This window comes from Streptopelia decaocto (genome assembly GCF_964273445.1).
Source record: "Streptopelia decaocto genome assembly, chromosome: 4".
Classification (NCBI taxonomy): domain Eukaryota; kingdom Metazoa; phylum Chordata; class Aves; order Columbiformes; family Columbidae; genus Streptopelia; species Streptopelia decaocto.
In genome coordinates, this window is record NC_138658.1 from 76,159,820 (window position 1) to 76,185,560 (window position 25,741).

Sequence of the window (25,741 nt, forward strand, 5' to 3'; positions counted from 1 at the left end):
AGATATAACTGGTGGGAGGGACCTCCTGATGAGTTTATGGGCTGGTGCCCCAGGACTCAGGTGTCTCCATCAGCTGGAGATGGGCTGGTGGGCTTTAATCTCCCCCGAGCCCTCACGCCAATCCCTGAATTTATTTCAGAAGCAGAGCTTTAGTAGGGAGGTCTGGATTGTGACAGCCCATCACAAAGCATCGTTATGATGGGGAATGAAAGCAGAGAGCGTGGAGATAACCGCGGTGTCCGCGTTTCTCCATCCATCCCACCGACAGCTCGCCGACTGTTTTATCAGGTCTGCAGCCACAACGCGCCCCCGACAGCGTGACTGGCACTATCGCCATCCACACCGTCCCTGCTCCCACCAGAAATCATTTCCATTACTCCTTAGGAAATAAATATAAAAAGAAGCAGCGCTTAGAACATTTTTCATGTCAGAGCTAATTCCGCAGCCGCTTCCCTTTGGCTGACATCCACCGTTTCTGCGCTCAGCACGGAAAGACAACATTTTAATAACCGAAGCGAGATGCACCCACCCCTATCAGCACATTAGCGCCGTTCGCGTGGAGATAACGGATGGTAAATTGTTGTTTCTGCTTTAACCGTCCCCTCGCAGCGGTTGTACATCGGCTGCAGGATTTCGCTTGTGCCGCGTCTGCGGTCGCAGCGCGATGGGGGGTGGTTGTTCCCCATCGGGTTTTATAATCAAACCTCCAGAGGTGCCCCAGGCTCATCTCTGCCCCCGGGGGATCCAGAGGTTTGGGGTCATTTTCCTCTTGGGACTGGGGAAAGTCACTTCACCTGCTCTTGCTCTGGTGTTTGTCCTTGGGCTGATGGTTGGAGTGCGGCTCGGTTTTGTCGTAGCTGAAGCCTGTGCCCCAAAAAACCACATCCAGACCTGGAGATGTGATAAAAGTGAGGGTCAGACAAAGCCCCCTCTAGCTATTAGTGATGCTCCCACTCCAAAATCTCCTCACCCTAAATACAGGGTGATTTCCAGGCTTGCTATGATCCAGAACAGGGATGCTCTTACTGTGCGTCACCCCGTATCGATCAAACCAGCACACAGGAATCTTCTTCAAGACCAAGTCCCCCAAAACCCAGCAGCTGCTGGCACCCCCATCTGGCCCTGGACCGTCCCCCACCAGCTTTTTGGGTGCTGACCTTGGTCGAACAGCCGCCCGCCGAGAAACAGGGAGAATACATCAAACCTGCGGCGTTTTCACAGCACATTTCAGGTTCAACCAGCTGCAACTTTCCCAGGAAATTTCCTTTATGCCGGCAAAACCCCAGACGCTGAAACAGCCATCACAGGGAAGGAAACGGCTTCAACGAGGGTCCCGAGTGTGGCCCCAACACTCAGGCTTTGCTGCCCCTCTGCATCCTCAGCTGCTTCATATGTGCATGAAAACAAACAGGGTTTTCGGGAGGAAAAGATGCAACCTTGAACTCACTTTGTGTTTAGGACCCGATTTGAATTTCACTCGGTATTTTTATATAAATTTTATATACATTTGTTTTCTAGATTTTTTTTTTTCACCCACAATTGGCAAGAAAACATTCAATTTGCCTCTAATCAATTTCCCTGTGATTTATTTTTTTTGTAGGTGCCAAAAATAACTCACAGATGTTTGTGGCGTGAACAGAAAGCGCCACCCTCCTCCTCCTCCTCCTGGTCCCCTCCTCCCGAGCCCTGCGGGAGGGCGCAGCTCCAGCCGCCCCTGTTAGTTCCACACTCCCCGCTCCGGGTTGCACGGTGACATCTCAGCATCAGTAGCTCCGCGTGCCACTAATTGCGGGTGTGCAATTATTCCCATTGCTGCTGCGCCTTGCAATGCCTCCCTCCTCCTGCGCTGGCAGCAGCTTTGAGCTAAATCTCCCCAAAATTGTTCCCAAAGCTTTGCGTATGTCACCCTCATGTAAAGCAGAAGCAGGCTCAGGGCTCGGGTGGGTGTGTGTCGCTTTCCCAGTGGCATTGGCAGCTCTCATAGAATTGTTCAGGTTGGAAAAGACTCTCAAGATAATCGAGTCCAACCCATAACCCAGCCCGGCAGTGCCCCATGTCCCTGAGAACCTCATGTCCGTCTGTCCAGCCCTCCAGGGATGGTGACTCCAGCACTGCCCTGGGCAGCCTGTTCCAATGCCCCACAGCCCTTTGGGGAAGAAATTGTTCCTAAATCCAACCTCAACCTCCCCTGGCGCAACCTGAGGCCGTTTCCTCTCGTCCTCTGTCAGGCTGTCTCGGCAGAGTTGGTTTCTCACCCATCACCCCTCCTCGCTGATAGGCAGATAATCAGAGCTGGGTTTCCAGCCTAGCACGGAGCATCTGATCCCCAATCCCCCCCAGGACATCCCCTCCATTTCTTCCAGCTGCCCTTAATGGTGTGGGACCACTGAGCTTGACGGGTGCACCAGCCTGGCCATACGGGCACGGCCAGCCCCGCATCGCAGACAAGAGCAAGGAGGGATCAGGAAAATGCATGTGTGCTTTATTCATGGATATGTTTGAATATTGACATGTACAGAAGAGCTAAGTACAGGTTACACCCCGGTAGTAGAGGCAGACATCAACCATCCTCCCCATGCACACACAGCCTTTAGCATCCCCCACCACCCGCGGGGTTATTGCTCCAGCATCTGCTCCCCAACATGGTGTCTCCTTCCCTGCTCGTGCTCTCGCTTTGGCAATGATGTGGTATTTGTACATACACAATATTTTATGGGCTTTCAGGATGGCCAAACCACTGGGAACAATGCTGAGCAGCCAAAAAATAAAGTTCAGTGGCTACAGAAAGTTTGGGTACAGAAAACTTGGCTGCTTCTTTTTTTCATGACTCTTCTTTGTGCTTTTGAAAGTCCCCAGGTATGGAGTAATTCCTAAAAGGAAATTGTCTTCCTTTCTCTGTTCTGCTTCTCTCAGTCCTTTGCCTTTACAAAGCAGCCGCTATGACTTTGGTGGTTAATCAAGAGACTTAAAAATGAAGTTCCGTGGTTCATTTCACAGAATTCAACAGAGATGAAATTTCATTAAGAAAAAAAAATCGCTAACTTTTCGCAAGGGAAAAGAAACGGCCTGTGCACGCCTGTGTTTGTGGGCGAGGGGGAATGGAATTGGGTTTTTTGCCTTCAAAAGCACCGCTCAAAAGCCATCATTGCTTGCAAAGTTTGATTCATGAATGAGCTTGGAGGGAGAATTGACATTAAATATCGGCAAAAAAGGTGAAATGATCAGGAAAAAGTCATGCAGGTTTGAAGATATATATATATATATTATTTTTTTTAATTCTGTGTAATATGACTGCCCATCCCAAGCCCCTGGCTCTTTCTTGCTGGGCAAGAGGCTCATTGCTCTGAGCTTTATCCTCTTCATTTTGTAGCATCCCCAGACCACGGGGAACCCCAGGAGTGCAGGATCTGGCCTGGGACGGTGCTCCAAAGGTGCTGTTTGCAAACTCACCACGTAGGACAAAGGCTGCGGACCGGGGATGCACTTTCGAACCTTCAACCTCCACTCCACAGATATTTTTGAGGTCCCTCAATCAAGGGCATGAGGAGGAAACCCCTCCAGCAGACACCCATTTAAATTAACTCACTGCATGGGTTTTTTTCACAGATCCCAGCAGACTGTCTCCATGTTTTTTGGCCTTCTCATGCAATGCCTCTGTGATATGATCTGTGGTAGCTGGCTGTCACCTTACACAGCCTCCCAAAAAATGAGGCCTGAGAGGACACCACAATCGAGGGTCTCTTTGACCCACGACTCTTAGAGACAACTAACACCCTAAGGAATCTTTAAATTAAAATCTAAATCCAGGGGAGATGACAATGTCTGTCAGTGAAATTGTGAAAAATCATTTAAGATAAATCTGCCAGAAAGTGTAACCAGACCATTGGTCTGGCTGCGGGACATGGTAATGGCATCAGTGACCTCTGCAGGTCTCCTCCATCCCCTTTAGCTTTTGAGTAGGGTTCTCTACATCTATTATTTTTCTAGTCCAACCCCTGCCATGACAGGGACATCTTCACCAGCTCAGGTTGCTCAGAGCCCCATCCAGCCTGGCCTGGGATGTCTCCAGGGATGGTTCATCCACCACCTCTCTGCCCAACCTGGGCCAGGCTCTCACCACCCTCAGGGACAACAATTTCTTCCTCACGTCCAGCCTGAATCTCCCTCCTTTAGTTTAAAACCATCACCCCTTGTCCTATTGCAACAGGCCCTGCAGAAAAGTCTGCCTCCATCTTTCCTATTGGCCCCTTTTAAGTCTGGAAAGGCCACACTAAGGTCTCCCCGGAGCTTCTGTTCTCCAGTTGAACACCCCAACTCTCTCATCCTGTCCTCCCAGCAGAGCTGTTCCAGCTTCGGGTCATTTCTGTGGCTCCTCTGGCCCCTCTCCAGCAGGTCCTTGTCTGTCCTGCACTCTTTTCCTGCACAGGTTTTTCAGAGTTGCCGTTAGTAGCTGTGTCACCTGGTGCACAGAGGGCTCCATGGTCTCCCAGAGGGCACCAATGCCCTTCATAAAGAGGAGATGTTCACAGCAACTCAGCACATGGTCGTGGCACTTTGAAGGGAGATTTTCCTGCCCACAGCCCTGACTCTCTGCCTGCTTTTTCTGATCCACATGAGACTCTTGGTAGTAAAGACTCCACATGCACACGTGTGACCTGGCATCCTGTGCACAAGACTTGGATCTCGGCATGTTCCTCTGCACAGCCCTGGATTAGGAGAACCAGGTGCTATAGCCCTGAGGACCTCGAGGAGCAGAACTTTGGATAGGATGCAGCCAGGAGGATTTCTGTGCATGTCTTACACATCCACAGGTGTTCATTTGAAAACAAGAGTGGTTTCGTATTGGACCAAAACCCAAGAAACTTGCCGCACTTTCTCAGCAAAACCCAAAGCTATTAAGCAATGGAAGGTGTTCTGCAGGAAATGTGAATAAAAAGTGCTGGACTTTGCTGCATCCAAACACCATGGAACTGATGATGTTCTTTGGAGGAGTACAAACCAAGGAATAAATGGGCTGCTGCAAAACCCAGGGCTGAATAATTAAGGAGAATCTGAAGCTATTCCTGTGCCTCTTGTGGTGGGACAGCCTGGGTAAGCATTTTTCCTGGGAAACCATCTCATCCTTCCTTGCCATCTTCTTTCTTGATGTGATCTAACAAGGGGTTCAGCCCCACAGGTAGGTGTTGGGAGGCCTCAGCTCACCTTCTTGAGGGAAGACCCTTGAATGTTCACGTCATGCATCTGCTTCTCTGTGCTCTCGGAGAGACAAGAGAGATATTTGTCCTCACTCTCCAGCTGGGTCCAGCTCAGTAGAGTAGGTCACTTCACCAGCCTTTGCTTAAAACACCTCTTAGCTGAGTAATTAGCACTTGGCAGGAGTCAATGACCATTGTGTGCTATCCTGGACACAAACCTCCACCAGCTCTTCAAGGAAGGGAACGGTAACCATTCACTCCCTACCTATGAGATGACTCATGACATGGCCTTTCCACAAATTGGCTGGATATTTATGTCCCCAGGGTGGTATCTAGCAAACCTTTCTATCCCATCCCTTCCTTGCATGACTAATTAACCCTCTTGACTGAAGACACTCTTGGTCTCTGCAAGACTGGCAGATGCACAGGTAGCACGTGGGAATGGGTTGAATTGAGCTCAAACTGAGTCCTGCCCATGGGTTCACACATTCATCCTGCACAGAGAAAGGTTATCTTGGAGTGGGACATCATTGGCTTCTGGTTGTTTGGATGTGACCAAAAAAATAACCCAACCTACCTCAAGCACTTTACAGGACTGAATAGAGATGCCAGGGTTGGGACACGAAGAAAGCCAGCTGCAAACAGAACGCAACACACGTGTTTCTTCCTGAACACCATCAATACATGACACATGTTTCTCTAAAAAGGAGGGCCCAAGGGGTAGATGACAGCTTGGAGATGCACGCTGGTCATGGTTTCAAGGAGATGGATAATCCCAGTGAACCAGTTTGTAGTGTGGTCACTTGGTCCACCCCAGAGGTGCTTCAGGATCCTCTCTCATGAACAAAAGCAACCACCTCCTCACCAGGGCTCTGGTTTCATCCCTCTGAATCAGGTGAGCTGCCCTTTGGTCCTGAGCAACCCTGGAGACAGTCTGAACTCCGCATCGCTTGATGTGTCCTTTCAAGAGCCTCTCAACATGAGTCAGAGCTTCAGGAAATCTCCTAACAGCTCATCCATCAAAAGTCTTTTCCCTCTTGGCTGGGGCAGGCAAAAGTATTTCCTTTGCTGCTCTCATTTCTTGGCTCAACTCTTTCCTTCAGCTTTTCCAAGGAAATTGTCCATGGCTCTGATCCCATCCAGAGAGAGCTGGAGAGACAACAACCAAGCTGTGGGGTAGAAAAGGTGGCCAGGACCAAGAATGAGCTGGTTGTCAATGATGCTGATTGTATAAAATCAAATAAACTGGCAGACGGATGAGGAGGAGGAAAGGATGCCCGTAAGCTCACCTCTCCTTCCCATTCCCACCCTCCTCCCTCACCTTCCCTCAAAAAAAGTTACTGGTCTGGTTGTTTTGTAAAGAAACCGACACAAAGAGAGTCTCTGCTTGGCGTGTGCCCACCCCTCTTCACATCGCGAAGAAGCTCAGCACAGCAAGCACGGGGAGAAGCCACATCTGCTGTGGAGAGGCTGCCCAGAGGGAGGGAGCTGCTGGGCTGGAGGTTCCTGATGACAGACGAGTGGAGCCCCGCAGGAGCCTCTCCTCTCCGGCCACCTGCAAGAGAGAGGACACAGCACACGGTGAGTGGTGTGGGTGTTCCTCACCTTGGTCCTTCTGAGGACTGAGGGCTTGGGGACCATGCAACCCTCCAGTGTGTGTGCATGGTCAGAGGGATCCAGGGCCAGTCTCAACACCTCAACTCTAGTCTGGAGGTCACCTCCGCTCTGTTGGAGGTGGTGGTAGTAGGGTCACCTCATGGGCAAAACACTGGGCATGCAGCCTGCAGGTTTGGACACTAGTTAGAGGTGCCATTGTCTGAGGTGGGTGCCTGGACACCCGCCCCAGTCAAAGGAGATCCATGCAGCCCATGGAGCCATCGCTGGCCAGGGCTTGACCCAATTGCTTCTCCAGGTTGATGTCCCTTGGGTATTGAAGACACCTCCATGGGGCTGGCAGACATATTAATAGAATCATTTTAGTTGGAGGACACCCTCTCAAGATCGTCGAGTCCAACTATTAACCCAACACTGTCACTAAACCATGTCCCTAAGAATCTCATCTACGCATCTTTTAAACACTTCCAGGGATGATGATTCCACCAAGCAGTAGCTGGGAGCCAGATGGGTTACTCCAAAAATATAGTGCATGTGTTTGCATGACTGACTTCCACCCTGGGTTCCTACATCTTGCAGACAAACTGCACCCTTGTCCTTTTACAGCGCGTTGACATTTGTGGCCGAAAATTTACTTTACTAGAGTCTTCTATTTGCATTAGCTGATAACTGAGATAATTTAAAGCCAAGGCTCTGCACTGCTATGAAGATAGGAAGCAGATGGACTAAATGAACCATAGTAGCTTCCCTCCTCAAGTCAAGGGGCATGAAACTCATTAAACATTGAACAAAATCTGGGTTTGGAGTTGAGTCCCAAGTCAAGACCCAATGCCTCAGCTTCCCTTGCAGTGTCCACGCTCCAGCAGCACTCACACTTCAGCAGAGGGATGTGCTGCTGTCACATGGAAGTTGGCAATGTGGTAGAGCCATCTCTTACTACAGTTGCTTTCACCAGCTCTCAACTTGTTGGTGGCAGCAGCATTTGTCTGTCTGGGCTGGACTGACAATGATGAGGAAGGTTCATAGCTTCTCCATCACTTCCAGGATGAAGTTCTTAGTGCAAGGTCTGGACCTCAGGCCACTACTTGGACTACTCTAAGGTCTGGGGAACACTGGCTAGAAGCAAACCCTCTAAATCTCCTGGATGCAGAGCTTATGGCCTGATGAAATTATGTCTGTCCTGAGCATGGCCACCAATGCCCTGAAAAGCAGTGAGGGTTGCTGAGGCCACATTTCTGCACCTCCCATCCCGCTGCTCTGTGAAAACAGAGTGTAAGGAGTTAAATTTGGTGTTTTGCCAGCAAAAGAAAGAGGGAAGAGGCTAAAAAAATTCCATGTGTGGAAGCTCTCTGAAGGTATCGTCTAGCCCAGCGCAAAGCCCACGCTCAGTCCTTGGAGTCTAGTTAACTGACAGCTTCTGTTACCTGAATGTTCAGCAACTCAGGGTCGCTGTTAATTATTTAATAGTAAAATAATTCAATCTGAAAATTACTCTGGTGGGTGTCAAATCAAGGTCATTGCTTTTTATTTAAAAATAAAATATTTAATGCCTACTACTGCCATCACTAGTGAATTAATCTGTTACTTGTTTTTAAATAATTTCAATTAAATATTACTTTGATAGTAACAATTTGCTGATGACTAGAACCTTTCAGGTGAAATTTTCCAATGCTTAGCAAACCTTAGTTGGTTAAGCCTTGACATTATGACCTCCAGGATCCTCATTTAACACAGAAGGAACCTGCACCCCAGGCAGCTGCAATGCTTGTCTGAAGCTCTGGGGCTGCCCTGCAGGAGGGTGAGGAGCCAAATCAGTGGTCCTGGCTCCCCTTCTACACTCCTGAAAAGCCCATGGATGTTCTCAGTACTTCTAAAAAACCCATATCACTCTGTAGCACCCATGAAAGAAAAGCGATGGTTACCAACAGGCAGAAGAGCAAAGTGAGGGATAGGAGCATGTAGCCCTGTGCTTGATGTTGGGGAAGATGTCAGGGCATCTGTGACTATCTGACTCTTGAGTAATAACCTCCCCAAGGACCTAAGCCTTCATTTTGGGACTGATTTGCTGAAAGAATCACTCTGGTCCAGTTTCTCTCTCTTCAAAGGCTGTGTTCTAAATGTAGCTGAGGTCATTCTAAGATTAAGGGAAATGCCCAAAGGCTCGGATATGAAATGGAGAATGAAGAAAAGGGTGAATCAGGGACTGTAGGAGGTGGAGGGGAGGTTGGATGTCTGGACAAAGCTGAAATGACACAGATGGAAGAGGGAGGTGAGTTGAGGAGGGCTGGAGGGCATGGAGGAGGTATAGACACCTCCAAGCATCTCTTAGGGCCAAGTCAACCCTCTCCTACCTTGGTGGGCTGGAGGTGTTCGAAGATGTTCTCTCTGAGGGTCGCCACGGCTCTGTTGGCGTTTCGCTCCTGCTTGTACATCTGTGTGGTGGGGGGGATAGATGGGGCCACGGCTGCGTTCAGGTAGGTCCCATTGCCAAAGGCCAGAATGGCATTTTCTTTGTGAGGTAAAGAGATGGAAAAAAATGTTGTCAGGGCAATATTTCAAAAAAGAAAGCATATGTATCCCTCCTTTGGCCTCTTTTGGCTGCATCACCCAAATACATGCCTGAAAGAATTCACAGCTACTATGCTGAAAGCACAGGGAGCTGGACACCTACAGACTCTTGAAGACCAGGGCATCTTCATACCCTCACTCACAAAAAGCCTCACCAGCTTGAGGGCAATTCTGCCAGAGCATAACATGCCAGGTGATACTTACGGAGACAGATATTGTCGGTGAAGAGATGCAGAAAGCTCTCACACTCTTCCTGCCGGTTCCCGCTGGCGTTGCACGTGCACCAGGGAGCGATGTTGGAAGTTGAGTTGTCAATGTAGTTGGGTGTGATGGGACTGCCTGCCGGGAAAGATGGAGAAGGGTTAACCGCAAGGTTGGTACTTCAAGAAGGGACAATGATTTCTCCCTTTGCTCCTCTCTTACAGTCTCAGCTGAGCACCCCCCCGTGATGGCAGGATGAGAAAACCCTTCAAACACTGGTGTCCCCGGTCTGTTTTGCTTCCAGGGAGGAGAAGAGGGGCAGCTGCAGCCCTTTTGCTCAGCCCACCACCAGTCAATTAAAAGCCATCAGTCAATTAAAATGTCCAAGGAATGGGAGGCTCCTGGGAACTTAAGTTCCCTAATAACATTCAAAACCTGTATGTGAACGTGTGTAAAGTTTTCCGCAGTGTCATTGAAAAAGCAAAGCTTGGTCTACAGAATGGTCAGAGACAACAAAAGAAAGACTAAACCAGAAGGAAATCTTGACCCAAAAGAATTGCCCATTTATCCCGTCCATCACGATGGACCAAGTCCTGTGGCCATTGAGTCTTGTCTTTGGACTCTGGTTGTGCTTTTACTAACAGGTGCCAGCTGGGTCCCTGAACTCCCAGTCTCTCAGCCTCTGAAGTCAGCAAGATGGCAATAGACAGTGATTTCCAGTGGCATCACTGGTGATGGCATCAGGGAACCCCTGACAGAGCAGATGTCCTGGGGTGGCCCATCTATTTCCACCTGAGAGACTGAGAGAGTTGGGGTGTTCAGCCTGGAGAAGAGAAGGCTCTGGGAGACCTTATTGTGGCCTTTCTGTACTTAAAAGGGGACAATAAGAAAGATGGGGACAGACTTTTGAGCAGGGCCTGTTGTGATGGGACAAGGGGTGATGGTTTTAAACTAAAGGAGGGAAATTCAGGCTGGACATGAGGAAGAAATTGTTGTCCCTGAGGGTGGTGAGAGCCTGGCCCAGGTTGGGCAGAGAGGTGGTGGCTGAACCATCCCTGGAGACATCCCAGGCCAGGCTGGACGGGGCTCTGAGCAACCTGAGCTGGTGAAGATGTCCCTGCTCATGGCAGGGGGGGCACTGGGGGAGCTGGGAAGGTCCCTTCCAACCCAAACTGTCCTATGATTCTGACGCAGCGTCTCACCGATGATGCCCGTGTACGCCAGCAGACAGGCAGCGTAACTTTCCCTCCGGCAGCCGCTCACAGACTGCAGGGACGGCTGGCAATTAAACTGGAACTCCGCATAGCGTGACCTGATGGAACGAGAGCACAAAATGGGACACGCTAGCATAGATAATAGCACGGTGGTCGTGTTTACAGAAGGCAAGGCATTTGTAAAAATCCTTTTCTGCAGTAGGTGTTGCTAATCCAGTTTGAATTAATATCATTTTACACTCTCCTGCCCCCCGCAACAAACCCAGAAGTGAATTTGAGATGACACATGAATAGGTGCTGTAGCTGATGTTTTACAGGCTTCCTCTGGGACTGCAACAATGGTGCAATCTTGGAAGAAATATTTGTTTTCTGGTGTGTGAAGCTGGTTTTCAAGGAAAGAGCTGCTGCAGGCAGTGAGGGAATTCATTCTGTATTGCCACTATCTGACTCTTGGGTAATAACCTCCCCAAGGACTTAAGCCTTCATTTTGGGACTGATTTGCTGAAAGAATCACTCTGGTCCAGTTTCTCTCTCTTCAAAGGCTGTGTTCTAAATGTAGCTGAGGTCATCCTGAGATTAAGGGAAATGCCCAAAGGCTCAGATATGAAATGTTCTACCCATTATCAGAGCTGCTGTTACATCCTCTGCTTCAGGCACTCATTCTTAGGAGAAGTTTGGACTTTCTGAAGCTTCTGGAGCAAGAGGTGTATGGCCCACAGGTCTGACTGTGGACCACCGTGCTTGGGTTTTCACGTTGTGTGGGTCAAAGCACCAAGCCACTTAGCACAAAGCTCCTTTGAGTCACATGCTGGGCTTGTTGGGACTGTTTGGGCCATGCAGGGAAGTTGGGGCATCATTCAGACAGACTGTCAGGTTGCTCTTTGCATGTGGCTCCCTTGCTGGCTTGGTTGGATAAACTTTGCAAATCATGCTGACAAACAGATATTTGCCACCTAATTCTTTAGGGAAGAGTCAGTTGTTGGCTCATAGGCATCTAGTGGCATTTGGACATCATTGTAGGATTTCTAAGACATCTATATGGGGCTTACAGGTAGGACACAGGACCTACCAGAGATTCAGATCCATCCAAACAGGATTCCCATGGCCAGGTAAGAAGACACCTCACATAGCATTTGAGCTGCTTAGGAAACCCCAGCAAGCACTAGAACTGCAATGTCTGAACTGGGCGTCTCAAATGTTTGCTCTGCCTGGGTAATCTCGAAGAACTGAGCATTTTGCTCCTTCCAACCAGCCTCTTTCTTCCAGACACATTGTCAGTGCTCCTGGTCAGTGTCAGCACTCCGACTTGCACTTTCCTGCCCATTTGTCTCCTCCTCCCCAGTCCTCTCCTTTTCTTCTCTTCTTTGTTCCCATGATTTGTCCCATATAAAGCCCTTTCTCCTGTGAAATGATCAGGAAAGCTCTTCTTGCCCAAATTTTTGCTGCATTATTTAGGAAAGGGAGGATTGGAGGTTCTGTATTATTCATGTTAGTAAACCCCAGCCCTCCAAGCTGGGAAATTCAAGGGGTTACAGCTGTGGAGAAGCTGCAGGAGGACTAAGCAGTGTGGGCAGGATTAGCCCTGGAGTATTTTACTCTATCTCTTTAAAGTGCCATGATTTGTTACTGGTTCTCCCTGTGGTTTCTGCAGTGCTAGCTTTGACCGGGTCAGACGCCAACCCCTTGCTCCCACTGTGTCTCTAGAGGATATTTTATATTATATATTCAGAGACCAAGGAACCAGATAATTAACAGCTGTGCCGCTTGCAGGAAATATTTTCCTGCCTCATGGGAAGCAACACCAGGAGACCCTCTGAACCTCTTCTTCCCTGCTGGGCCTGCTTGTCTTGTTAGGGAGAGGGCAGTACCCCTCTATTTTGGATTCCCTGGGTATCTTCAGATGTATAGCTCAATTGTTCTCCTTATTCCATGTTTCTGGGGTGCAGAGGGGTGAGGGTATTAGTACCGGTCCATCCTTTCAAGAGGATGAGGCTGCTCTCACCTCCCTTTGTGAAAAGACATAATTTTAAAATTGTAAATTAAAGATGATGTGCTAGTAGGGGGTGGCTGCTGGAAGGTCAGCTCAGGAGATCCCAAAGCCTACAATAATTAGAGACTGGGACAATACTGGGAGATTTTCAGCCTGGAGAAGGGAAGGTTCTGGAGAGACCTTATTACTGCCTTTCTGTACTTAAAAGGAGTTGATAAGAAAGATGGGGACAGACTTTTGAGCAGGGCCTGTTGTGATAGGACAAGGGGTGATGGTTTAAAACTAAAGGAGGGAGATTCAGGCTGGACATGAGGAAGAAATTGTTGTCCCTGAGGGTGGTGAGAGCCTGGCCCAGGTTGGCCAGAGAGGTGGTGGATGAACCATCCCTGGAGACATCCCAGGCCAGGCTGGACGGGGCTCTGAGCACCCTGAGCTGGTGAAGATGTCCCTGTCATGGCAGGGGGGGCACTGGGGGAGCTGGGAAGTTCCCCTCAACCCAAACTATTCTGTGATTGATTGTGTGATTCTGTGATTCTATGTGTCCTGCACTTGTCGTTCTGCTCTTCTCTAGGTGTCTGCTCATGGCCACAGCTGCACAGAGGACACTGGGCTGCACCACATTTGGTGCAGTACGACTGATGTTGGGGTCTTTTCATCTCTTACTGACAGATGGGCTCCACTCCTGAGAGCTGTATGCAGATTAACCTTCTGGAGACTTTTTTGAGAAACAGAGGGCTGAAAATAGTACAACTGGGTGAAAAAACACTCAAGGGGTATGTCTGTGAGTGTGCACATTGGGATGGGTCTGTGGATGTGTGCATGCACAGGGCTTGAAGAGAAACAGAGGAACAAACCACCCTGGCCACATACTGCATGACACATCTGGAGAGACAACTGTGACTCTGAGGCTGCTATTGCAATCACTAGAACATCCAGCCTTGCAGCAGAAGGGTATATTTTTTATATATATATGGTTAATTTTTCTTATTAAAAAAAATAAAGCCATGGTTTTAGGGTATCTAGATGTGCCTGTCACTTTTGGGATACCTTGGGTGCTCCTGTAGGATGCTCTTGGCTAGGGAAGACAGACAGTGAGGAGACAGGTTGGTGGAAGTGGCTGCAAGCACTACACACCACATCCCTGATAGCCTGCACCTTTCTGGAACTATTTCCATAGCACATCTGCCAAAAACCCATAGAAAAGATCTAAAGAACTCCAGCAAAAATATTTCAAATCTTCTCCTATTTGGTAACACCGTCCATATAAAGCATGAGACAAGGACATGGGTCACAAGAAGGAGACACTCAGGCAATGGCCCATCAGTGGGTTGTGGTGGGATATGTGTCCCCAGACAGGACCCTTCAGATGAGTGTGTTGGCTCACAGGGCTGTCACTGGTGCATGGTGCCCAGGCTTGTTTGAGGGACAGCTCTCCACGTTGGCCACCCCGCTGTGCAAACCTTACCTGCAGACGTAGTTTTCCCGGCAGGAGTCCAGAGGCGCCAGGCAGTTGGGCTTCTCCTTGGACTCGTAGGAGCAGGCAGGAACGATGGTCTGCCGCCGGCGTTCGGCGCAGGCCGTGTCGTCGCAGGGGCAGAAGAGCAGCTCATGGGTGTACTCTGGTGGCACGCGGTCAAAGAACTTGCGCAGAGCCTTGTGGCACTTGGAGCGGTTGCAGGTGTCGGCGCGGGCCAGGCGGCGGATGCAGAAGGAGACGTACTCCGTCCGCAGCCGCTGGCACATCTCATCCACATTGCAGGCTTTGGCAGCGTCCAGGCATCTGTTCACCTGAGTCACTTCATTCTCAGACCCTGCAAGGTGGTGGAAAATGGTGTTGGGGTTTTGCGCTGACCTCCCCACCAGTTCACCACCCTGTGCTCAGACCTTCATCCCTGTCCTGCTCCCATCCATAGAATCATAGAATGGTTTGGGTTGGAAGGGACCTTCAAAGCTCATCCAGTCCAACCCCTGCCATGAGCAGGGACATCTTCACCCAGCTCAGGCTGCTCAGAGCCCTGTCCAGCCTGACCTTGAATGTTTCCAGGGATGGGGCATCTACCACCTCGTGTACCACCATGGCCACTTCAGCGATGCCAGTACCCCTCTAGGAAGGCAGTGGCCAGGGTGAAGTTCACACTTGCTCTCTGCATCCCAGCAGGGTCAAATCCTTTTTCCCTATTCAACTTTCCCAAGAGGTGCCAGGGACACACAACAAACCTCACGGCTCAGAGCCCAATCCACCAAGCTCCTACATCTACTGAAATGAAGTTTTATTCTACCCTGGGTGTCTTATAACACCCAAGCAACATGAATAAACCAACTTGAGGCCTGGGAAGACAGAAGTCATTAGAAAGCGCATCTACTCATGGCCATGACTGGATCCACCAGTATGACGGGATCTCTTCTAATGAACCTTATTTAAAAAAAAAAAAATTGTTCAAGATCAAACACTGTCAGAGGCCGTGCCAGGTTTCCTAATACGTGGGTGGTCTTCACCAACACTTTCACCCCAGACTCTCTACCCTGTGCAATGAGTTTCCCTAGGCCTTCAGAGGGTCAAGTTGGGCTTTGTCAGCACCTGCACTATGTTCATCCCAGGATCTGCCCAACTAAGTGAGAGCTGTCTGGATCTCAGAGCCCCCCAGCAGTGCCCTAGCTTCCCCCATCCAGACCAGTCCTTCCCAGTATGGCCATCTTCTTGATGGGATGGGGATCGGAGCTACAATCCAACCTTATGCCCTGGGACCTTGATGCTGCCTACACATGAGCACACATAGGTCTCTCACCGCAGCCTTTGCAAGGTCACCCCTTTGGTAAAATCCCTCTGCATTTCCACCCTCTTAAAGAAGAGGGGAACAAAAGTCCAGGATAATAAAGCAAAAACTGTGCTGACAAATGAGAACCACATTGTCTTTGGTAGGCAAATAGGGGTCCCATGACTTTACATGCCAACAACCTACTCTGCAAACAGGGGAACAGGAAAGAGTGAAAAATACTTGTATAACACTGATTCTATGGCTCCTTCAAAGATAGTTGGGACTCTTTTCATAGAGGGGAGAAATGCTACAGGGTCCCTGGTAGGAGCTGGTTGAGAAATTAGGCTCTGCCTGATCAGAGGTCCTCCAAGCATGAGAGAGAAAATCAATTTGAAGCAGTGTTTCACTTCTCTGAATAAAGCCCATGATCTGAAGCACAGTAGAAGGACTTTTTCCAGAGCAAAGGAGGATTTTTCACAGAGGAAATATCCCCAGAATGATAAATTTCCAGGGCAGAGTCAAGCCCTATCTTTGGCCTGGAGTTAAAACCAGCCAGTCACTGCTGACAAATGTAAAAACGTTGACAGTCTCTCTGAGCACTTAAAAACTGGCTGCCCGCCTTCATTTTCACTGATGTTATCAGATTCTCCTTCTCCGAGCATTTATTTTTCCCTTCTTCTTGTCCCAACTGCTTGCAGCGAACTGGAAGTAAAATTCCAAGTTTTTGCAGTTATTTTATGACGGGTGAAACTGCTGCTTGGTGTGTTCCTACCACGTAGGTAATTCCCTTTAAAAATGCCCAGAGATCAATATTGTTAGAGCAACAGTTTACGCTGGGGAGCTGCCAGGAAAAGTGTAGGAAACTGTTACTTGGAAGGGTTTCATTACCCATTCAGTTAATGAACCACAGGGAATGCGCTCCCTTTTCTCCTCTTCCCACTCAACAATGAAGGATGTGCTTTTTTAAATCACCACTACAATTAGAGTGGAGGGATATAATTCCACTTGTACATCTTTAATAGTGACTATTTTTTATTCATTTTTTAAATTGGGTTAAAAACATCTGTTGATCTGACACAGGTCATGGGAATGTCTTATGTTTCAACAAGTTATTGAGTTATTTTTTCGGTAGATTTGAAAGAGGGTCCTTTGGCGATGCTGACTGGGCACTGGACAGGCATGAGATGGCAGGTTGTAAGATGTGTTATAGAAGGCGTTGATGAGTATAAATAGTAAAAAAATGGCTAAACCAAGAAATGTCACATCCCTAGATGGATGCTGAGTCCTTTGGTACATATCCCTGCTGTTCCGCTCCCATTCACTTTGCTGCCCAACCAGTTACAGTCTGCTTTAAAAACCTGACAATGTGTTAACCATGCATAAAAATCCCCATCCCTGGATTTTGCCGTGCTCTGAAGAGCCCTGTAGGACTTCTAGTGAAAGAGGAAAAACACAAGCAAAGAAGGCCATGACCCGGCAAACGGCTTTGTGCATGCTTCACTTTCCATGCTCAAATCAGTCAAGTGGAGTCAATAAGAAGATGTGAGGTCAGGGAGAGCCCTCCCTCTTCCCCTTGCTGCTCAGATTGTTGATGTCTGATGGGTTAATTTGCTCCTGGATGTTTTCACCTAACAAGTGCCTTGCCATCTCAGGGACTGCAGACATCCACCGGCTGCAGGGATGTGCTGCTCCTGACTCACTTGGGTGCGTCGAGCTGTGGATGCCACCCCAAAGTCAGGTGCAGGTTTGGGAAGAGCAGTAACAGGATTGCTGTGCTGTCACATCTGACAGAGACACAAGGAAGAAGTGTTTTTACACTGAGGGTGGTGAGAGCCTGGCCCAGGTTGGGCAGAGAGGTGGTGGATGAACCATCCCTGGAGACATCCCAGGCCAGGCTGGACGGGGCTCTGAGCAACCTGAGCTGGTGAAGATGTCCCTGTCATGGCAGGGGGGGCACTGGGGGAGCTTTGCAGGTCCCTTCCAACCCAAACTGTTCTATGATTCTATTATTACCTGCTCCCAGATGGGTAGTTTGGTAAAAAAATCACTGTTGGTAAAGCTTCCCCATGGCTGTGGTGCATAAGCAGAGCTGAATGCTGGTTGTGGTGGCAGCTGTGATGTTGGTGATGGATGGCTTAAGAGCCACCGCGCTGACCTTTTAACTGCTGAGCAGGGGTTCACGTCCTCGGAGAGGTTAAAAGGTGTCAGGCAGCTCTGCTCATGTTATTAAGCGGATTACATGATGCAGATCAGAACATGGGTCTGAGTCCTGAGGTCGCCCTCAGGGCATGAGGTTAAAGGCTGTGGCTGGGATCAAGCAGGAGGCTGGGTTATTGACATTTCGCCTGCAGAGTTTGACCCTGTGACTGATGTGGATGTACATTTTCGTACCTAGATATACCCAAGCAGCCTGTGCTCAGCAAGGTGTCTGCATGGCAGAGATCATCCACCTGCTATGGAGAATCAGCCCACCTGTGATGGCTCATTGGAAGACGCCTTCCTACCACACCCATCAGTCCCAGCCCTTCACAGGACAGGAAAAGGCAAATAATGAAAATCACAAGTGATTTTTTTCCTGTGTTCTTCTACCAACAGTTTAGCACAGGAACGATAAGCAGCTCCTTGGAAAAATGATTGCAAGACCCCAGCAATGCTTTGTGAAGAGCCCACAAAGGACCACCTTGTCCATAGCGCTTGATCCCAAAGCCAGTTCCCCCCTGTTTGAACCACTCAATGTAGGAGCATCTTCCCACCTACCTACCTGCGGTGATGGATGCCAGACGGACGTAATCAAAGCCTCTGATGAACGGCTCGTAGGGGGAACTCTCCAGTACATTCATGCCTGGGTTGAAAAGAGAAGTTGGTAAGAAGGCAACTGAGATTCCTGAGGGATGTCCAAGATGTACAAGGTTCTACAGATGCAGTGCAGGTTTGCTTGGTGGGTCCAGGGGGATGTGTGCTCTAAAGTCCATAAGTAAATGGATACTCAGAGTCACAGGAACTGATGAATGCCCAACATTCATCAGTTCCTGTGACTCTGAGTATCCATTTACCTTAGAGAAGGGAATAGGATGTAACTGGCTTTTTAAAGGTACATCACAGGTTTGGAGTAGGACAGCCTCTTAGGGAACTGTTGAGTTGCAATTCTCTACAGCTTGAGTCTTGGGTCCCTTGACAGGGATTGCCACTGAGGACACCAGACTGTAGCACAGGTTCTCCCTCATGAGCAGAGTTCAGAGCACCAGCTCCGTACATGGGGTTTCCATCACAATCCTTGCTGTTTCCTATACGTCCCTCCCTGGGCCGATGGTCCTCACCTGTTTCTAGGACACAGCCAGGGCTGTTTGTGTGGCAAGACACACACCTTCATATTTACTAACACCTCTCCCCTTCTCATTCCACACAGCCCTTTCTTACTCAGCATAGAGCTAATGACCCACAGCTCCCGCAGAAACTTCTCCTCTTCATTTTTAACTTGCTGGGAAGTTAATTTTATTCAATCGGTGCGTTACTTTCCTCCGCTCAATGGTCTGCAATGCCCCATCATCCTGACAGATACCACAGAATATTATTGAAGCAAACAGCTCAGTATCACTTTTTTTTTTCTTCTTGTTCTTTTTTTTATTAGACATTTAGATGGATATGGACAGCAGCAGATGTACTGGCTGGGATAAAAGGACTATCAAACTTCATGCTCGGGGCATATGCTGATCACCAGCTGCGGTCAGGAAGAAATAGCTCCCAGGGTACACAGCCCTGTGCAATTACCACAGGTGCATTACAAGGCAGCTTTACACCTTCATTGAAATATCTTGCATCGTTACTGACTGGAGAGGGGACCATTTGTATGTTCAGCGTAGCAGTTTTATGTCCTGATGATATAGCACCTTATCAGAGAATTGTTATCGGGTTGTCATCATGTTATTGTGTCTCCAAATGGGAAGGTGGCTAAACACAGGCGCACTCAAGAGAAGCTGAGTAAATAGGATGCTTTGTAAATTCCCTGAGCACACACTTCCACAATTGATTTTATAAGAGGGCTTCTAGGAAGCTTTTTACAGCCTCCTGGGTATGTATGACAGAGACAAAGCCCTACATGGAGCATGTGGATCGGCTTCCTTTCTCAGTCAATTAAACATGTGTAAGGACTCTAAAACATGTGACTATTATGAAATATATTTCCCCGGGGAAATTAAGGCAAGGAAATCAAAGGTTTGGGAGTGTGAATCTGCATTGCAAGTGAACTCAGTGCTTGAAAAAAATGGAACATGACAGCAGATGAGAGTAGGGCAGAGTCTTGGCAGTCTCTGACAGCAGCCCTCTCACAGTCATCCCCAGGATGAAGGTCCCAAGCAGGAAGCCCACCCAACCTGGCCATCCAGCACCCATCTCCTGCTCAGCATCTGGAGACCCACACCTGTCCGCAGCACTCCCTGCCATCTTCTTCCTGCCCTTCCAGCAGCAGTCCCAGAGCTGGGAGTCCTCCTGACACCCTTGTCCTGCACAACCACATCACTGATGGACTGTGTCCAAAGCTTCAGGCCATGAAGCTTGCAACTCACCCTGTGAAGATGAATGGAGGGGCTGGATTGCCACCGCATCCCCAGGCTTCATTTCAATGCAAAAAACAGGCTTACCTGGCAGGTAACTATGGGAAAGGTTGGATCCTGGAGAGCACAGAGGTCTCTTATTTCCCCAGTCAGCTCATGTCACTACGCTCTGCACCCTGCAAGCTGTGGTGCCCAAAAGCTTTCCATGAAGTTGATGAAGCAGTTCCCTTTCTGGCAAGCCTGTGCATTATAGTCTCCATCCTCTTTGTTTTGCTTGGCCCTTTGGCCTGTGTTATCACCCTGCACCTTTCCTTTCAGCTTTCAGCCAGCAGTGTTTTATTAATCTATTTTGCAGCCCATGGCTGGAGGGTTCTGGTTTATTCCCCATTTTAATTTTCATGGTGCATAAAATACTCACCAGCCTGACAAGGAAGAGTTATGGCCACCAAGGCGCGCTTTTATGATGACTCTTAAAAAATGTCAAAACCCAAACTTACTAAATACCGGCTCTGGGAACACTTTAAATTCCAACTTGCTGTCATCAGCCCCAAATCTTCACTAACCCAAAGACACTGGTGCATTTGAAAGCCTCTGAGAGGGTGATTTAAGTTCATTCAGTTTTTTCCTCAATGTCTGTTCTTCTGTAAAATCCACAGTTTTCACGATCTTGGCTAGCGTACTTAGATGCTAAACATACCATGCATTTCCCCAGCAAAAGATCTCAAGGTATACTGGGAATGTCATAAAAAAACAGCAGACCAGGTTAAAACAAAAAAGGAGGAGGTGTCTGAGGTTCTTAGGATTGCTTTCCCCAAAATGCCATTACCATGGGGGTCAGTAGGTCTTGAGAGGGAAGAGAATACTACAGGAGTGATCTTTTTGCAGCCACTTTGGTGCTGGGGGACTCTGCACAAAGCCCCAGCAGTAATTCCCTTGCAAGAAGAACATCAGAAGCGAGCACCTTGCACAACTGACCTTCCATCAACGTGTGGTGGATGCTCCAGTAGACGCTCAAGCAGTGCTTCTCCTTTTTCATGCCTCGCTTGCACTTGCAGCCATAGAGCTGGCTGGAGAGCAGGGCTGTCACGGTGCTCCGGCACTGGTTCTTGGCGTCGGGGCCCAGCTTGTTGGCTCCATTGCCTGCGATGCATTGCCGGAGGGTCCTGAATTTGGCACTGCAGATGGGGTCGTTGGTGCAGGACTCGCCTGCTTGAAGGCAGTCCCTGCTTGAGCTGACAGCTTCCGCCATACCTTCTGCAAGAAAAATGGAGATGGGGCATGAGGGTGGTGGAGCAACCCTCGATAGGGAAATTAATCATACATCCCATCACAGAATCCCAGAGTGTCAGGGGTTGGAAGGGCCCTGGAAAGCTCATCCAGTGCAATCCCCCCATGGAGCAGGAACACCCAGATGAGGTTACACAGGAAGGTGTCCAGGCGGGTTGGAATGTCTGCAGAGAAGGAGACTCCACAACCCCCCTGGGCAGCCTGGGCCAGGCTCTGCCACCCTCACCAGTAAGAAGTTTCTTCTCTCATTTAAATGGAACCTTTTGTGTTCCAGTTTGAAACCAATACCCCTTGTCCTACTATCCCATGAGCTAAACAGGCTGGAACATTCATCTTCATATGCAAAGTTGGAAATCCTTCTCATCACCACCCACTCTACAAGCGATGACCTTGTTTCTGAAGTCATCAAGTAGGCAGATCCCTCCCCAGCAGGTCAGCTGGGGTGTTTAAATGCCAGATCTCACCACTCCTGCTCATGAATTACCCCTATGATGTGGCTGACACACACTGGGCCCTCAAGTGTGCTGCAGCACTTCTCAGCAGTGGGTGAAACAAATAAGAGTGGGTGAAACAAAATTAAAAGGATGTTAAGGATCCACGGCACAACCTGAGGTTCAACTCCTCAAACCAACCCTCTCTCACGTTACTGGGCCATCAGTAGCAGTGCCCTCTTTCTCCTTGAAACCAGGGTCCTCCTGATTTCAGAAAGTGGCCCTGAATGGGATCAGTCTGGAAACAGGATGTGGTGGGTTGACCTTGGCTGGAGATCAGGTGCCCACAAAAGCTGCTCGATCAGTCCCTTCCTTAGCTGAACGCAGGAGAGAAAATATGATGAAAGGCTTGTGGGTCGAGATAAGGACAAGGACATCACTCAGCAATTACTGTCATGGGCAAAACAGACTCAACTGGGAGAAATGAATTTAATTTATTACCAATCAAATCAGAGTAGGATAATGAGAAATAAAAACTAAATCTTAAAACACCTTCCTCCCAGGCTCAACTTCATTCCCAATTTCTTTACCTCCGCCCCTGAAACAATACAGAGGAACAGGGAACAAGGGTTGTGGTGAGTTTATCACACACCATCTCTGCTGCTCCTGCCTCCTCAGGGTAGGACTCCTCACGATCTTCTATGTTCCAGCATAGGAGAAAGCTTTCCATGAACTTCTCCAACATGAGTCCTTCCCACAGGTTGTAGCTTTTCACAAACGACTCCAACATGGATCCCTTCCATGGGGTGCAGCCCTTCAGGAACAGAATGCTCCAGTACAGGTCTCCCATCGATCACAAGTCCTGCCAGAAAACCTGTTTCACCCTGGACTCCTCTTTCCACAGGTCCTGCAAGGATCTTGCTCCAGCATGGACTTATCCACAGGACAACAGCCTCCTTTGAACATCCACCTGCGGTCCTTTATGGGCTGCAGGCAGATACCTGCTCCACCATTAACCTCCATGGCCTGCAGCTGGGTATCTGCTCCTCCTTTAACCTCCATGGGATGCAGGTGGAGATCTGCTCCACCCTTAACTTTTATAGCCTGTGGGTGGAGATCTGCTCCGTCATGGAGCATTGTGGACTGCAGGGGGCAGGCTGCCTCAATGTAGCCTGTGACATGGGCTGCATGAGTGCATGGTGGCACTTAAGGGGTGAAGGACAAGGTGAATTGCACCACCTTCCATTTGGTGGGGTGCTCTGGAGCATGCTGACCTAGGTCAGGCATGGCTTGGGGGAGCGATGAAGAGGGAAAACTGGTTTATGGAAGACGAGAATCAGTCCCCGTGCCTATAACATAATTTCAGATCCTATAAAAACAGAAACTGCTGCCATGACCTTGAAGGAGGACTTCTCAAATGCTTCCCGAAGGAACTCTTTGTTCCTAACAGAACTTGTCTTCCTGTTGGATAGGAAGCAGAAAGGTAAGGATACTTTCCCCTTCATGGGGTAGGTAAGATGGGACCACCTTTTGGTTTTTGAGCCCCTCCAGGGTCTGCTCCTGCTGGGACTCAACTCAGACAACATTAGAAAATACTCTCTCCTGGGAAAAATGTGTGGCCCTGATTTCCATCTCTGAGGGCTTCATGAGATCTCTCCTCCCTCCAAGAGTCTATTGATCTCTCCATAAAGTCCCTTTTTCCACCTGCTACCTCTCCTGCCCTGAATTTCTGCACCTGTCTTTGATGTTCCCCATGTTCACCACTTGAGCCCAATATATCCATTTCTATTTCCTTAGAAGTCTCAGGGTGCTTGCTAAGAAGGGCCTGCTTCTGTTGTAGAAGATAGCAGCTGGTGTTCAGATATTTCAGTTACATTTATTACAAACTTTGGGTGAACCCACCAGGAGGTTTCCTCCTGAAACATCCCAATGGCATCTCAAATGCAAAACCTTCCACCAAACTCCAGACTATTTCAAAGTGCCTCATGGTCTACGTGAAGCTTTTGGGTATCTCAAATCTCGCAACACCTCAAATTTGAGTTCTCCTACCCCTGATTTATTCATAGACCTGGTTTATTTAGCACTCAAGGCTTGTTTGGATCTGCCAAATGTGGAGAGAGAAGTGATTTCCAACATATAGGAAACTCTGCCTTGGGCTGTCATATCTTGAAGAACTCTGAACACAAGGAAACAGTTTCCTTGAAATATCATTTGGTCTGCAATTTCACTGAGATCTATAAAACGAGCCAGAGCTGCTTATAGTTTCTGCTTCCAGACACCACTGAATTTTCTGTGCACATATCTGAGCTGAATCCATAGGGGTAAAAACTATATATTTATTTTTGACTTATTTTGCCCTGGCTTTCTCCAAAGGATCTCCTCTGGACAAGGATAAAGAATGGCAGTTTTTATTCTGGAAGAGATGACTTTGTCAGTGTCAAGTCAGATGCTACAAAAGTAGGTTAAAATAGAAATTATGACCCTCCTTCCCCTCTCCGCTACATGAATTGCAGAAGATACTCCCCAGGATGGTTATAAACACAGCCAGCCCATAAAAGCTGTAAAACATTTTGGGATCCCACTTTAAATAAATCAAGCAGATTGAGCATTTGAGAAATTTTCCTGCAAAATTTTAAGTAAATATATCCTCAAGCTGAGACTTGCTTCACAGAACAAAGGCCAGGGGTGAATATTTACAGCCCAAGCCCAAAGCATAAAACACCCCTGTTCAGACTTTATGACAGAGCTGCTTGAATCAACCTGAAGTGGAGCGTCACGAATGACCTGTTCCATAATCACGTCACTTAAAACCCAAATCATTCAGGGGCTTTTATTGTTAGCGATGTCTTTGCAACTGAGACAACATAACACCGCGTTTTCCTCCTCACACTGCCCCTGAGAGAGTAATTTTCTGCAACATTAAGAGAGCACCTCTTAGGAAAAAAAGAAATAATCTCTGTGACTTATAAAATAGATGCTGCTTCCTAACAGACAGGGACAAAAGCAATATCAGGTCTTCTTTCCCAAAGATGGAGTGACATTCCTGGTTTTGCCTTCAAAACTTGCACCTCATGGACTTTCCACCGCAGGATTTTCCTCCACCTCTGCCCCTGATTGACCTGGGGGGTTTGATATGCCCTGGGTTGTGCATGGCTTGGGCTTCCCATCTCTCTGCTTTTCTAATAGCACAACTTCCAGCTCCCTCTGCTCTCTTTAAAAGGCCATTTGTCTGGGTTTTTATTCCTCACTTGCTGCTAATTTCATGCTGTTTACGGTGGGCAGATGGAGTAATGAGTTTATTTTCACATCCTGTTTGTAGCTATGCTCCACATCTGTCTCTGCTCTTGCCTACCTCAGTGACACTTATATAAGGTTACTCCTAATGTACAGGCATAAGAGAAAAATCTAGTTCTTCCCACTCACTTAACAGACCCTCAGTTCTTCTTATACAGGTGTTTCAAAGGGCATTTTGTTCAACAAGGAGGTCTGACAAGGAGGGGATAATTCCACTCACCAAGAAAATGCAGCTGTGTCTGGGGTAGGAAAGGGTGACACTGACCCCATGTGCCAGTTGGGAAATGGGGAACAAAATACCTGGAGAGGACCAACATGGGGTTCTGCCATTCTGATCCAACCAACACTTGGGTTTCAGATGTTTTGGTAGGAACAACACCATTCCTCCTGGTGCTGTTCAGCCTGGGGCTTTGGGGTACATCCCCCTCCCCTCTGTTTTTTTGTATGTATGAGGTGTCAATCCTTTTACACCTCTGATTCACACACAGTCCTATGGAGCAATGAACGTTGCTATTATTTGCATGACAAACAATTGACTCCAGAACATTTGGCGTTTACTTTTACAATATTTGCTGCTAAGAGAATAACTATCCGACATCTCCAACAGAGCAACAGGGGTGGTTTATTATCCCTTCAGGTTA

General features: G+C 48.4%; 1 protein-coding gene across 2 annotated transcripts in view; it reads right to left on the minus strand.

Moving 5' to 3' along the window:
* Window positions 1–4,337: 4,337 nt before the first annotated feature.
* The window catches only part of GFRA4 (GDNF family receptor alpha 4), a 72,762-nt gene continuing 51,358 nt past the window's right edge, over window positions 4,338–25,741 (minus strand). The window contains exons 2-9 of one of the 2 annotated variants that reach the window (XM_082051666.1): window positions 21,064–21,342; window positions 18,300–18,380; window positions 14,248–14,593; window positions 10,781–10,890; window positions 9,582–9,716; window positions 9,161–9,318; window positions 6,598–6,750; window positions 4,338–6,364 (exon numbers count right to left, since the gene is read on the minus strand). In XM_082051666.1, the coding sequence (XP_081907792.1) occupies window positions 6,604–6,750; window positions 9,161–9,318; window positions 9,582–9,716; window positions 10,781–10,890; window positions 14,248–14,593; window positions 18,300–18,380; window positions 21,064–21,342 (1,256 nt within the window). In that variant the 3' untranslated portion in view covers window positions 4,338–6,364; window positions 6,598–6,603. Of the gene's footprint in view, window positions 6,751–9,160; window positions 9,319–9,581; window positions 9,717–10,780; window positions 10,891–14,247; window positions 14,594–18,299; window positions 18,381–21,063; window positions 21,343–25,741 lie in introns of both variants that reach the window. The other variant, XM_082051665.1, reaches the window with a different exon arrangement.